Consider the following 15,609-nt stretch of genomic DNA (forward strand, 5'->3'; position numbering starts at 1 on the left):
CCCATTCCAGCTCTATTGCCCCGTTCCGTCCATCCCAGCCCCGTTCCCGCCCCATTCCCCATATCCCCCCATCCCACCCCCTCTCTCCTCCATTTCCCCCCGCCAGGGGGCGCTCCCCTCACCCTTTCCGGCGCATGCGCATCACTCCGACCTTCCCTCCCCGACCTTCCCATCATGGCGCCCGTGCGCGGCCGCGCTGCCGTGCGCGCTGACGTCACGTCCCTCCGGCGTGCGCGGGGGCGTGTCGGGGGCGTGGCCGCCGTTGTGCGCGGCCGGGCCGGGCCGGGCGGGCGCGTCGGCGGCGGCGGCTGCGGGGGCTGAAGGGGCTCGGGGGGGCTCCGTGGGGCTGAGGTGACCGAGCCTGCGGTGGCCGCCGACACGCGGGGCCGGGCACCCCCTGGCATCGTGAGGAGCGGGCGGGCCCGCATGGCGGGGGTGCGCGGGGCCGCCGGTTGAGCTCGGCGCCGCCGCCGCCTCCTCCTCCTCCTCCTCCTCCTCCTCTTCTTCGCCCTCCTCCTCCTGCTCCAGGCGCGATGTCGAATCCCGGTACCCGCCGGAACGGATCCAGCATCAAGATCCGCCTCACAGGTAACGGGGCGGCGGCACCGCCGTGTGTGTGTGGCCGCAGGGCCCGGGGTCCGCTCCCCCCCTCCCCTCGCCCCCTCCCCGGCCTGGCCGTGAGGGGAGGGGCGGCCGGGCCCGAGCTCCCAGCGCTGCTTAACTTTTATCCAAGGCTTTTCGGTTCCGCTTCCACCTCCGTGGCCCCACGGTGCCTCCTCTTCGCTCTTATGTATTTATATTTTTAACCTGCTTCCCCGCTCCTCCGTGGGGTGCTTGAGCCCCGCCTTGGGGTGATAGAAATTTGGGGGCCGGGGGGGTTTGTCACTGTCTTGCCCTCGTTTTCCAGCAGGTCAGGGCGCCCTGCTCCTTCCTGGGGTCTTTTCTGCACCCTCCCGCGTGGAAGGTGCCGTTCACCCCCCACACACCCTGACCCTTCAGTGGGGTCTCTTCTGTGCTGTTCCCAATTTGGGGGGTTCTCTGTGATACCCCCCCTGCACTGTGCTCCTCCATGGGGTCTCTTCTGCACCCTCCTTGTGTGTGGGGGGGACCCTGTGACACCCTTTGCCCCCCTCCCAGCCCTTTCCTGGGATCTCTTCTGCACCCCCAATAGCAGACCAGGGCACCCTGCTCCTTTCTGGGGGCTCTTCTGCACCTTCCCTCATGGGCTTGTTCCCGTGTCCCCCCCTTCTTCCAGCCACACCACCCTGCCCCGTCCTGGGGTCTCCACCAGGAGGATTCCCAGGGCCACCTCTCCCACAGACTGGCTTTGCAGCAAAGCCTTTCATAATTTGCCTTACTTCACTTTAATTAACAACCCCCCCACTCCCGCCTCCCGGGTGCCGAGGAGGAGAACTCAGTTCCTAACGAGAAAACATTAATTTAGTTGCTTTTGCCTTTTTCTTTTTTTTTTTTTAAGTATGTTTCATTATTTTCCCTCCTTCCCCCTGACTTACTCTCTCACCTGGCAAATATTTCATTCAACTCTGGAAGTTCCTTCCCCGTGCAGGAGGTGACACCCGGGGCTGTGTGTGTGTGTCCTGCCTCCCCGAGAGGCCTCTGGAGGGTGCACGGATGGATAAACCAATTTGTGTTGTACCTTGGAAGATCTGGATTAAGTCTTTTGGAAGCTGCTCCGGTCGCTGCCGAGCCTGCTCCTTTAATGGGAAGAGACACAGTTCCTGTTTGTTGAGGCTGCTGTGTGAATTATTAAAAAAATGAGGTCCAATCCAGTCTTTCAAAGGCAACAAGTGGGTGCTTGGAGATCTCTTGGGCTGGAGGAGCCGCGGAGCTGCTCTGGGTGACCGGTGTTGATCCCTAGAGAGGAATCCCATGTCTGTGGGTGCATAAATCCTTGGCACATAAGGAGAAAACGGTGCTGGTTAAACTGCAGTTACAGGTTAACTTGCTCCTGGCACATAACACACTCAGTCAGAGGCAAAATAAAATAAAAATCCTGGTGTTCTTTTAATCCTTTGATTCTGCACCGCTGGTGCTTCAGAAGACCAAAGTTTGTGAGGATAATGTAAATCTGAAAATCCTTTTCTTGGACGTGAGAAGGCTGGAAATATTTTTAGGTTGTATGGATGATGTTTGATCTGAAATGAGTTTTGTGGTGATGTATACCAAATGTCAGCTCAGTCATTAATGTGGCTTATTTTTATGCAAGTCAGTCAATAGAAATGTGAGTTAAGTAACTTAGGCCGTGGTCATAGCCCTTCTGAGCTGGAGGAGATCATTTAAATAACAGAGAGAAGCTGTTGGGTTTAATTTTAAAGGCTGAATGCTGCAGCAAAATGCTTTTTAAATTTTAGCATGCACTAGCCTTCTCTCCGAGCTGGGAACGTTTCCTGGAAGAGACTGAAGTTTCAGTTTATTGAGCAACTTGGTGGATTTATTTTTTATTACTCTCCATTTTTTAACTGTATTGAAGAAATCTCCTGCTTGCTCAAACACATCTTCTGTTTTTACAAGCAGGAAATCTGGGTGGTGTGACAAAAATTGCTGTATTTAATCAACAAATAAATTGCTCTGGGAGAGGTTTAGCTTTGGAATTGTTGGGCAATCTGAGTTCTTGGCTTGGCTGGGACTGGGTGCTGACTTACCTGTTTCAAATGGCTGCAGCCAACCTGGCTGTTGTTTTCTCATCTCTTTGGCTATTGGGAGGTTTGAGCAGATTTAGATCAAGACAGAGGACCTCTTCTGTTATGATTTATTCTGTGCCTTGTGTTTCCTGTAATTAGAAACCATTTAAGTTTTGCAGTACTGAAAATAGCTGGGTAAACATCACTTAGGCTGGGGATTCCTGTGAGCATCACGGTGTCAATGGGAAGGGAGTAGTGGTTGAATCTCTGGTGACTTCTTAAAGACATCATTTTTTTCCTTCATATATTGGACAGGTACTTGTGTCAGCAGCACATTGGGGTTATTTGTGTGAATGTATGTAAAAGTTCTGGATCCTCTGATGATCCCCAGAAGTGATCTCCCAGCTTGCAGTGTCAGTCTTAGCCTGATGCAAATCACAGCGAAGTAAAATGGCAAATAATGCATCCTGTGTGGAAATATTGAAAAAAACAACATCAGCAGTGAATTGGATGGAGGTTAAAATGACTTTATGTTCTGTGGATCTCAAACATACTCCTCTCCTGTCATATCTCAGTTCCTCCAAAAGCCTGTTCCTCTTATTTCCTCTGAACCCTTCACCGCTGCTGGTGACGTACGAGCCACAGATACTCGTGGCCTTGTCTCTTGCCCCTTGGAGCAGATCTAGGCAAAGTAAGGTAAAACTTCCTCTTAAGCCTGTGGTCTTTTCCTGTCCTTGCTGTCATCAGGGCAGCACAGCAGTGGCAGATTTTCCAACACCAGGATGGAAAGAATCAAGTGACACTGTGAGTGCTTGTGCTCCCCAGGTCAGCTCGGGATCCTCCACGGAGCACGTGTCCCTTTTTACCCGTGTGCTTCCCTGAAACCTGTGTTTGCTGCTGCAGTCGCTGCTCCCTGGGGAAGTTCCAAAGGGTTCATCGTGCCCAAGGCTCAAACTTGTCTTGCTCACACTCTTCTGTCACCCACAAGTACTGGTGGAACCTGCAGTCTTGCTGTGTTGGGTATCGGAGACGCGCCTGTTCCAGGCAGCTTGCGGGCAAAGGATGCAGATGGAATTGGGAAGGCCATGAAGAAATGGACTAAACATGGAACTCTCCTACCAAAACAGGCTGCAAGTTGTGTTGTGGCTTCATCGGTTGTGGATTCTTCAGCAGGGGCTCAGCTGAGGTGTTAAAAGCTGCCTGGCTTCTGGGGCCATCATGGAACTGAGACAAGATTGGGAAGGGAAAGGCATTAGTTTAAACTTTATGGATCACTTCCTAGCTCTCCTGTATAGATGGCCACGTCAAGGACTGATGGCAAAACAGTTTCCTTAACAGAGAAGCCAGAGCCTGTGTAACAGGAGAATACAAATAATAATCTCCAAGCATCTCCCTCAGCTGCAGTTCAGAGTCCTCAGGGGGGTAGAAACGCTTTCCTCCTTGGAAAACCTGGCCTGGGAAGGTGCTGTGCTGCTGGTGGTGGCAGTTTTGGAAGGAGGGTGTAGGTGAGAATCCTCCCAGGTGTAGTGTCAGAAGCATCAGGGAGGAGTGAGGAAGATGATGATGAATTGGGTGAAGTGAGGGGAAGAGCCGGAGGGGATTCATAAGTGACAGGTTTGATTCCTGTAGGAAAGGTGGTGGTGGCTTGGCAGCAGCTGGGAAAGAGAAGAGGAAAGAAGTGACACAGAGGAGTATCCTGCACACACTTCCAGTTCACTGTAGTCAGCCCAGTTTAGGGAACCCCCAGCCACACAGTCTGACCAGTTGATAGCTGGTAAATGGGTGACTTTGGGACTTTCTCCATTTGTAATTTAAGGAATCCATAAAGGAATACAGTGATTTTGAGTAGAAGATAAAACATCGCATTTCCCTAAGAGCAGTGTTCACTTAGGGTTGTTATAGAGGCACAGGCTAAAATGTGTCCCAAATGTCAGGATGCTTTGCCTCCCTTTCATGGCTAATGCGTGGATTGATGCAGCAGAGTTGACTCACTGATCGATGGCAACACTGATATTGGTGACCTGGACACTTCCATGTCCAATGGTCAGAAACAATGAATATCTGTGTAGGGATCCCTCTGTCAGACATGGTAAATACACCATAGGGTGGCTGTAGTTTTAGGGCTGGACATCAGAAAGACCACCACAGGTTCCAGGTGAAGAGCACTGGGGCAGGAAGGCAGGAACAGCTCCTTGCTCATCCCAGCCTCCCTGGCAGCCGGAATTGAATATCGAGCCAGTTTGGTGCCGTGGGGAACACGGTGGGAAGCGGCGGTTGAGTAGCTCCAAATTTATTCCTTTCCTGCGCGGTGACCTGGGAGCGCATCGAAATCCACGGCTCGTTATTTTGTTCTCCGAAGGATTTTCCGTGCCCCACGTCTGCGGGGAGCGGGGGCCCAACCGGGATTGGAGCGCGGGGCTGGAGCTCGACACGGAGCTTGGCCACAGATTTCCTGTGTGATGCTGAGCAAGGAGCTTAATCTGCCTCTGCCTCCCTTCCCCATTTGCCTTGGGAGGCAGGAGCTTTTTCCTGAAGGTAAATTTGTGGCTGTTCAGAGCCCCGTGGATAGAGATGGCAAAGAGGCTCAGGGCATATAGCTACGGGGACTTTAGGAAAAATAAAATAAAATGTTGCTTTCCTGGGAGGAAGTGGAGAGCACAGCCTTTGCAGCCAGCCAGCTGGCATTTTTGGGCTGCCCGAGTGGGAATCCAAAGAGCAGCCTTTTCCTCTGGGCAGGCTATGGGGAGCGAGTCTCCTTTTTTGTTTCTCCCAGTAAGTCAAAGCTGTGCCAGCACCATTGTCCCGGTGGAAGTAAATTAAATCACCAGAAGGAGTTTGTTTGAATATCCCCCTCAGGCAGGGAAAGTAGAAACAATAACTACTCTATTCCTAACTCGAAACTTTCTTTTGTCAAATTGAATGTCTTCATATAAAGAAATGCAATTTGGGATGTGGTTGTGCAGTTCATGGTTTCTTCTTTTTTATTCCATAATACCCACCAGTCTAAGAACAATTTTCTCATCCATTTCCTGGAACAGCTCTATCACATTTCTAAACATTTGTAGCATCATCCTTTCTCTTTGTGTTTCAAAATTAATCATCAGTTCTGGGGTAACACAGGCAGTGTTTGATTTCTCAGGGAGGAAGTTGATTTTACACCACAGTGTTCTCAGTGCCAGTAGGGGAACTTTCCTGACAGCAACTCCGGGGCTGCTCAAACTGCCCCTGTAAATAAAGACGCACGAGACCCCTCGGATGCTTCTGGGCTGGCTGGAGGTTTGCATGGTGGGTCACAGAAGTACTGCATGGAAACACCATCCCTGTGTGTGTTTTGGAGGTTTACCTGGATTGCTGCCCAACTTGAAGCAAGTCCAGTTGAAATGCTTAGAGTTGGATTACTCTGGTTGGATTACTTGCTGCTATTTATGGTTCTCCAGTTAACTACTCACTCGGCTGCCGTGTTGGTTTGGGCTCTCCTGGTGGAGGCAGCGTGATAGGGCAGAGTGGTTTGGAGAAGACGTGATGAAATTGGTCTGCTGGGTGCGAAGTTGAGGTATGAGCACAGCAGAGCAACTCAGTTAAGACCTGAGTGAAGAGAATATTTAAAAAAAAAAGGCTAGAAGAGATGTCCCATCTGTCACCTTTTTCCCTAAGTTAGGAATTGAACCTTTTTTTGTTTTTCCATTATGATTCCTCTGGAAATAGTCAAAATATTACTTCGAGAAGGACTGAAGTCTGGAATATAATTGAAAGCTTTTACCTGTATTAGGGCTTAGATATTTTTCATGGAAACAGATGCTGATCTGTTCTCCCAGAGTAAAATGAACTTACTGAAAATTATTTGTTCTTTCCTGTACCGACAGTTGCCAGGGGACAAAGGAGTTGGGGACATCTTGAGTCTCGAAGTACTTGTTGACAACCACTGTGTTGTGGATCTGTTCAGGTTTAGGAATGTCTTTGTCGAGGTCTCACAATAGTCCTCGATGCTTTGCCATCCCAGGATGCCTCCTCTTTTGGCAGGGAGAACAGCACTAGAGTTGATCCACTTCCAGCTCTTTTTACCTTGATACCATCTCACCTTCTCTGGCATGTCTGTTGGAAAACCTGGAGTTGAGCCTGCGGGTAGTTGACACGGAGCATTTGGCTGGTGGGGAGGAGGCTGCCACTCTCAGACTCTCAGATTGTGATGTTTCAGGTGCTTACAAATGAGTTCCTGCAATGCTGCTGCAGTAACTCAAGATGTTATCTCCTTGCTGGTCTGCTGACCCTCATTGCCAAAAATTTGTCACCTGCCGCGAGAAAACTGGCGGAAGAAAACCTGTGGTCACACTTCAGCTGCTTCAGTGCAGACTCAGCTTCCCCCTGTAAGTCTAGCTCAAGAATTCACACTAAGATGCTGAACAGTGAAAAGCTGAGGTATGTGCATGCATTGAGAGTTTATGGAACAGAAAAGCAGAGACAGCAGTGATTTCTTAAACCACGCAGCAAGTGTGTATGTATCAATTTAAAAATATTTATTTAAGTATTAATGTAATCTTGGAAGAAAGCTGCAATGGATATTTGCTAAAAGGGAGTCAGTAGGTCCGTAACAGGTTAGGATGCTACATTTTTTTCAACTTTGCTTTACACCCCTTTGAAGGGAAATTCAATAATTTGTGAGATGGGATCCGTCGGGATATTTTACTGTTTTCTGTCTCTTTGTGAAAGTCGTAAAATGCGAAGGGGAGACAAAGCAAAAACGCTGAAAGTTTTTCTTTCACGTATTCTCTTATGGACATGGTGAATCCTTGGGGGTGTAGGAGCTGGATGATAAATCTGAGGATGCTTGAGTTGAATTGGCAGAGTAAGCATCCATGCTGTTTTAGAAAGAATCTCTCCACAGGGCTGTAATAGCTTGATGCCTTCCTCTTCAGTAAGTCATTTTTGTCAAGTTAAAGGCCAAAATTCAAACTGGCTTGTTGTCAAGGACACTAAGCACAGCAGGCAAAAATCCCCAAGGCTACCCAATTCACAGCATAGATAGATAAAGCTGGCAGAGCCTGCTTTACTCGTCTTCCCCTCCCCCACGAAAAAAATCCCCTTCCCTGGGTTTTTTGTTTGTTTGTGGGTTTTTTTTGGTGGATATGGGCACTATTCCGCATACTAATACAATTTAACAGAAAGTATTTAAATGGAAGGTTTGTTCGTCTGTTTTGTGGGTGAAACAATCCATTATTGTTCGGGAGCAACACGCAGGAATAATGCACAATCCCCGCGGTGCCGGCGGGTGCCGCAGGCAGCTGTTCCAGCTGTGCTCACCTCGGCACAGCTGGAGGGGATTGTCCTTGGCAGGGCAGCGGCTCCGGCCCCGCGTCCCGGCCCCGCGCGGTGGCTCCCGTGCGATGGAGCAGCTCAGAGGGGTTAAGCTCATAATCCTAAACCGTAGGAAAACGATGGAAAATCCCGTGGAATCGGGGGTTTGTAACAGCCTCCTGTTTTACACTTCGGGTCCTGAGTCTCTTCCGGGGCTGTCCAGCAGCGCATTTAGGGATGAAGGCGGTGTTAAACCACACTATGAACTCCCAAGTATTATTGACCAGGAGTATTGTGTGTCCCTGAATATCCTCACTAATGTACAGTTTTTACCCGTGATTGGTTTTCCTGAATGGTGGATGTTTCCCTCCCAGCCCATTATGAAGAAGCCCTGCTGAAGAAAATAAAACGTGTTTCTTTTCCCTTCATAGGTAGCCTGGTATTATCCTTCTCTTGCAGTAGTTTTCACTTTCATAGGTGAGCAGTAGTAGGTAAAGAAATATTTTTGATAGGATTCAATCTTTTTTTCTCAAGTAGATGAGATCTTTCTAGATACACTTCATTATTTGGAGTAAAATGCCATTTTTGGATGAGTGAATTGGGAAAAATGGTGGGTTTTTTGACCTTTTCATATGTATACATTTTTGTCTTCCTTAAAAATCTGCCTATTTCCTCTAATAATTAGACTAAAATAAAATGCCTAAGTTCTTATGAATTTAAAGTTTCCATATCTTGTTTACTTCACAAAATAGCAAACTAAATTTGCACGTATTCGAATCTGTGTTTCTGATTAATCTTCCTGGTGTTTCCAGAACACTGTATTAAAAGCTCTCCTTTGTATTTTTCTCCTGAAAATAAAGGTTAAAGCCCCACGGAAGACAGTTGCCTTCTTATTTATATTGAAAAATAATTTCTTTATTTTGGCAACTCCTAACATCAGCCTGAACTTTCTTTTTCATGGTCCTGACCTTTCTTCCTCACACCCGGATGTGGTTCTGTGTTGCATCCCCTGAGCCAACTGGACATTAGAGCAGAAAATTCAGCCCCTGTGGTCAGTGTTTTTACATCCTTTAGTACACTGGGTGTATGACCCACAAAGTTTATTGGAAGGGAAACGTCTTTTGAAATGCATGTGCTCCGTTTTCCTGGAGAGCAAAAGTGAAAAAAAACCCAAAAAACACCAAAACTCCAGACTGCAAATGAACTGAGTGTATGGATTGTGCTGGTGCCTTAGCATAATTTTTTCACTACACAAGTGCAGAGTTTAGAAAAACGAGGAATTTCAATTTGATTCAGACTTCCAGTGATTGATGCACTTCCAGGGGAATCCTTGTTCTTCATCCTTGCAGCTGATGTGTTTTGGTTCTTTTCCCGTGTGCAGACATTTTTGTAAGCATGGGGGAACTTCTCTTTAAACTCTGGTTTAAATGCAGAAGTGTCATATCCTACAAGTATAAGTCTGATTAGCAGACACCTCATTGTTGAGAGGGGTTTCTTTAACATTAACAGGAAGAGAATCCGTTAATTTTGAGTTCAGAACGGAGTGTGTGAATGTAAGCTAAAGGTCTGATGTCAGCCTTCGAAAGAGAAATTGGGTGAATTTTCTGGGCTGTAGAAAAGCTGTTTGCTTCAGAGCTATATATTCCTAGGAATTCCAAGCAGTGTCCCTCGTATCTCTTTCTCAAAAACATCACACGGGTAACAGTCAGGCTGAGCACTGCAGTGGGCATCTCCATATCTCACATGTCTGTAAACACCCAACTGAACAGATCAGAGGGAGCAGAAATGGCTTGGTGGGAAAAAAAACAATGCCTGAAATGTTGTGGCTTTTGAGACTTGCAGAGAACTTCTGTGTCTCTGATTTTTCGCCTCCCAGCCATTTCCTGTGTGTGGCGTGTGTATGCTGGGATGGGCTGATGCATTGAACCCACCCCTGAGATTGTTTAACCAGGGTGAAAATACTTCTGCTGAGCCCCCCCCCTTGCACAGATGAGTGCTGAAATAAGGTGGGATGAGGTTAAAAGGCAGGAGTGAAATTAGGGAGCTCAGAGGTGCCAGGGAGGGGTTCAGCTCTTTGAAACATGGTGTGGTCCATCAGCCCGTGGATGTTCTGGACTCAGAGAAGGGCTTCAGTGGTGAACTCAGGCTTTAATGACTTTATACAGCTTGGTAACTGTGTGATGTAAGCAAGTTGTGTGATGTAACCAGACTCGGATTTACATTTCTGCCCCTTTTCCCAGAGATCCTGTCACTCATTCAATAATCCAACGTCCTGTAAAAAGCACAGGCTGTGGGAATAAGTGTGTGGCTCTTTGTAAGACCGACTTCTGCATATCGGGCAATAATTAACTAAAATACAGTATGTTACATTTACAGCTAATACGCCATAATAGGAACACCTACGTCTTTTATTCCTTCTTTCCAAGATTTTTAAGGAATTGAATGTTAAGAGATATTTTTCAATGTGTCTGTTCCAGCACAATAAACGAGCACAGCTATGAGAGGCAGCCGGGCAGCCTGACACCAACCTGCAACCCCTAGATCTGCTTAGGGTAATGGAATCAGCTCCAATAATTGGGCTGTCACCAGCTCTTAGCAGTGCTTTTACATGGTCGAGAAGGAGACTTTGTCAGACAAAAGAAACATGTAAATAGGTGCTTTTCTGTGTTGTGTTCTTTAGTTTAAAATTAAATACCTCCTTGCAGTTAAAGGTCTGTCGGCTAACAGGATAAATAACACTTCAGTGTAACCCAGCAGCTTGGCTTAGACTTCCAGCCACAGTCATTTCTTTTATAATTTTTTTATTTGTGCAATCAGAGAAGTAATTGGGCTTGTCTACAAATAATGTTTTGATAAACTTCAATAGAAATTAGCAAACCAGCCATCAAATGGGATTTATAGAAAGTTGCTTGGGAAAATGTGTTGTAAGTAGTCTGCAATTCAAGGCATTTCCTTCGCAGGATGCTTATCAAGTCTGCATGTGCTACTTCCAAATTGAACTAGAACGTAGATGAGAGCTATTTTTGATAGAAAGGGGGAAAAAAAAAAGAAAATAAAGCCCAGTTGGAAAGTAGTAACGGGTTTTTTTTTCTCATTGCCTTAGGATGTAAATCCTACAAGTGTGCAGGGAGAAAACAGACTTTGAAACAGCCGAAGAAAACAGATTTATCTGTGATGTCTGAGGTGATGCTGGTAGTGTAAACGTGATTGAAATAGTCATTGTAGGAGTGGTGAGTAAATATAAGAGAAGCCTTTGGATTAGCTGACTTCTCTTTGCTGCTCCATATGCCAAGTAAAGGCAGAACGTCCTGCTTGTTTCTGGGATGTTCCTTCCCCAGGGAGGCTGTATCAGGAGGAGCAGCTGCCAGTTTTAAGGATTGTTGTGCTCCCAGATGCCAATGTACAGCTCTTCTTTTATGTGCTGGTTGTGGCTGCCAGCCTCCTCTGGGCTGGTGGAGTTAAAAACGTTGCAAGACCGAGGGGAAAACGATCAAGCAAATATTTTTGGGGGGATTTCTTCTAAATTTATTGGTTTTCTAGGCTTTTGGTGTTTCACAAATCAGCAGTGAAGCACATGGAAGCTGTCTACAGGGGATAAACTTAGGGACAAGCTTAATCTTCTTTCCAGAGTAAAAAATTACCAGGCTGAAAAGGGATCTCACCTGTCATTCTTCTCTGGACTAATTTTTGGCTCTTCATCTGATTTCAGTCAAATTTGATGAAGGCAGAGATGTTAAGCATACCAGGGCTCCAGGACTCATGGGGATGAGTAGCTTGGTAGAGCAAATCCACCCTCCCATGATCTGACAGAGGAGACAAGGAGGGGTGCCAGGTCCTGGTCCCAGCCCTGTGGACAGGAGATGTGGAAGGAACAACCCAGGAGAGTGGGAGAGGAGCTCTGAGGTAGGAAGGGGAGGGATATACATGAATTAAGTCCTCCACATAAATAGGTAAACCAAGATTCATGCATTTGCACAACTGCAGTGAGAGTGTTTTGGTTTTTTCTTGGTTTATTTTTTCCTCCAGAATTTAACAGCATTGAGGCAAACATCCAGATGACTTTATCAAGCACCTGTAATAACACTCCCTATATGTTTGTTTTGACTTAAGGGTTTTGTTTTGCCTCTTAACCCAGCTGAAATCGTGTGTTAATTCCTTACACAAAGCCTCAGCTGTGCCCTGTGAGCACGTCGCTTCCAGCATCAGCCACTGCATCAACCTCCTACTGGCATTTTTTAATTAAAAGAACAGCACTATCACTTCAAATTAGTGCCACATAGCTTATTGGAGTAAGGAGTGAAATGGTGTTTAAAGGTTTTTCTCTCGTGAAAATTTTTTATTAAAATTCGCTCTCTTTAGGTTTTATCTAGAGTTTGTCATTCAGTGCTTGGACAATATCTGATTCTGAGGTGTGCTCTTAGTGATATGAATGCAAACAAAAGGCTGACTTTTAATATCTTGACTGTTTGATAAACAAGAATCCCCTTCTTAATAAAAACAAAACAACAGACAAACATTATATTATTTTATGCTGCCCACAAAGCCGCATCAGCCTGTTTTTCAAGTGCATTCCCTGTGTGGAGAAAGTAGTGGAGAAATAGATATTTCTGGGAGCTTCTGTGCCATGAACTGTGAAGAGCTGGTTTTTGTAATCCTGTTCAGTGAAATTGTTAGGCCTCCGTTATACTAAATTACTGTGAGAGCGAGGAATATATCCAGGGGGAGGTAGCCCTAGTGAGAATTTTCCTCATACAGCATTTCATTTTATCTGGAATATTAGCACTGTTAACCATCCATGCGAAATGCAGTGTATTGAATCTGTTTAATCAATTTAAAGTGGAAAGCAAACGTCTTAGGCTTTGACTGAACCAGCTGTCCTCATGTATTGGTTTTTTTAGATGTTAAATTTGGGACTTTGGATGTGTTAATATAGTAGTTTGATAAATAACTTTTTGTTTAAGAGAACTTTCTTCGTATTTTTTGTTGCAGGGTCCTGCAGCCAAGTGGTCAGTCACTTGCATAAAGTCCTGTGTCTGAATATGAAACACAGACATTAAGGTTGTATTGGAAGAGGCATTGTATCTTTTCCTTCAAGCTCCAGTTTATTTATGTAATACCTTTGATCGAGGCATCTCGGAGCCGTAGTGGGATTAGAATTTATTGATGTGATGGAGACTGACATTTTGTACAAGGAAAACAGCAAACAGGTGCTGTTGCAGGCAGAGTGATGAATGTATAATGTTGAGAAAATTGTGACCAAACACCCTGGTCAGAATAATGCACTACAGCGTTTTCACCAAGATCCCAGCCTTTGTGACTGTGGATTCACTTGGGATTGGAAAGGGAGTTTCCATTAGTGAGTAGCTTGTTAATAAAAATTGCCCAGGGGAGGAAGGTCCACACATTGTTGTTGAGCCACTGTTGAGAGACTGACTTTGCAGTGAAAATGTTTATTCTTTAAAAAAGAAAAATCTGTGCTAGAATGCTACAGGCATGCTCTACTTATCTGTTATCATTCTAAACTCTATTTTTATTTTGCTCTCTGCAGCCAGTCTGTAACTAAAACATTCCTAGCATCTTTTGGCTGGAGATTCAGTCAAGGACATTTTCATCCTGCTTTCAAGATGATGATTCCAGCCTTTCTTGAAGCTTCTCCAAAGGAAATTTCCTTCTGTAGTGGATATGGTGACAGTGAGGGAAATCACTGCTTATGGTCCAAAGGCTTAGTGACATCCCCTTGTTGTTGTCATGTCCTACTAGGCTTAATCTGAAAACAAATGGAAGTATTTTAGCATAGCCTGATGGCACAGAAGAAGAGTTGGAGTCACCCTGGATCTGTGATGTTAGTTCTGCTTGAGCTCACTCACCTCACGAGGTGGCTGTGAGCAGAATAATGTGGATAAATGTTTAGTGGGCACAAAGGACAGGGGCTGTGTCCGTGTCCATAGGGACAGACCTCCCTCCCCACCTTCCGACTCCACTGAAGGGGATTTGCTGTCGTGGACTGGATTTTCTTCCTCAGCCATAGATTGGCCCCGACCAGTGTGTTTGTTTTGTTGTTCAGCCCTGGTGACTGTCAGTAGCACTGGGCTGAATAAACAGAGACTATTGATCAAATTTGAAGTCATTAACTTGGCAGTTTAAATAGATGCTGGCCTATATGATTAGAACAAGGGAGTAACACATAGGCTGATACAGCTTTATTTGGAATAAAAGCCTTCTTTTCATGGAATCTTGTTTGGTGCCATTCAGCCCTCAGTTTTGTGCCTCCCTTAGGTCACGCAAGAATGAGACGTTTTGCTTAAAATACCTGAAGGGGATGGCTTTGCTTGTGTAAGAGAGAGATAACATGGGTGTAATATGGATCTGCTGAACTTTGATACTAATTGCAAGTCCTGTTTGGAAGAAGGGGGTGCTACCCTGAGGTTATTGGTTAACCACATCCAGCTAGGACATGTTCTGGGAGGAATCCCACTCCATCTCCAGGCTGGCAGTGTTACTCCCAGCTCCAAAGCAGCAGCAGTTTTGGATTGTCCATCTCGCTGCTGCAGAGAGGAACACAGGGCTGTTAAATCTGGGTGTTTACACCCAAACACAACGGGTGATTGATGACTTCTGAAGGAAGATGTTTCCTTTTGGTGGTGGCTGCTGTCGTGCCCCGTGCCCGACACCCTTCTCTATCGTAAGGCTGTGGATGGAGCGTGGCCGGGGGACACGTGGCACGTTCTGCTGTGTGAGCTCCGGGCTGCTCCCAGATCCGCTCCAGAGGTCGGGCAGCACTGTGGGAAGGGCCCGGCACGGAGCAGTGATGATCCCACTGCTGGGGCTGCTCCTGAGTCACGGTGCTGCGTGTCCCTCGAGAGCCTGCACATTCAGCACCGGGACACACACGGATTGACCCACATTCCCTCGGGCACAGCGGCCGTCACGTGCACCCCACTGCCAGGAAATCAGACGGGAGCTGATGTCACTTGGTTCACCCTGGCAGTTTGCAGGGCCCCAGCCAAAGTGCTTTTAGGGATTTACCACTTGGGTGACTAATAGGTGATTAGGTGGATTGGAGGGAGTCTGTCTACGTGCTTCTTGAAGACAGGGCTTACCCTGTAACAATGGCAGCACCAAAAAAGTCTCTTATGCATCATTCTCTTATTGTTGCTTTTCAATGGGACTGGTTATTAAATCAGACTTTTTTCCTCTACATAAAAGCTTTCTTACTAATTCTTTGGAAAGTTTGTTACATAGGGATGTTTTTCCTGCAACAGATGGACAAACATCCTATAGAAGAAAACAGTGATTCTCTGCTGGTGTTAACAAAAGAACAAAAGGAGGTGAATGAATTGTAAAAGTTTGGCTTCCCAAAGCTATTAATATCTCTGTAATTGTAGTCTCTTTTTTGAACAAGCCTCGTTTCTGTCCCATTCTCCTTCCCCTCTGCCACAGCTTCCTTATTCCCACACCTCCACTGGCAGCCCCCCCTTCCCCGGTTCCACCTCTGTCCCCTCCCGCTCCCCCCCCCGGTGAGTTCAGCAGGGCTGGCACAGGGCCCGGGCTGATAAAGCCCAGACGAGCTGATTCCCTGGCTGCTGTCCAGGTGGCTGCTCACCTTTTACCGTCTGTGCCCTTCACAAACACGGGCGTGTTTGGGGCTCCCTCGGTTTTTTTCATTTGTCAACAA

General features: G+C 46.6%; 1 protein-coding gene across 4 annotated transcripts in view; it reads left to right on the forward strand.

The window, feature by feature from the left end:
- The first annotated feature begins 425 nt into the window (after positions 1 to 425).
- The window catches only part of SMURF1 (SMAD specific E3 ubiquitin protein ligase 1), a 45,586-nt gene continuing 30,402 nt past the window's right edge, over positions 426 to 15,609 (forward strand). For 2 of the 4 annotated variants that reach the window (XM_017813577.1, XM_017813578.1), the window contains exon 1: positions 426 to 588. In XM_017813577.1, coding sequence (XP_017669066.1) covers positions 534 to 588 — 55 coding nt within the window. In that variant the 5' untranslated portion in view covers positions 426 to 533. The remainder of the gene's footprint in view (positions 589 to 15,609) is intronic. The other 2 variants (XM_017813579.1, XM_017813580.1) reach the window with 1 other exon arrangement.

This window comes from Lepidothrix coronata, unplaced genomic scaffold (assembly GCF_001604755.1).
Source record: "Lepidothrix coronata isolate B3197 unplaced genomic scaffold, Lepidothrix_coronata-1.0 Scaffold41, whole genome shotgun sequence".
Classification (NCBI taxonomy): domain Eukaryota; kingdom Metazoa; phylum Chordata; class Aves; order Passeriformes; family Pipridae; genus Lepidothrix; species Lepidothrix coronata.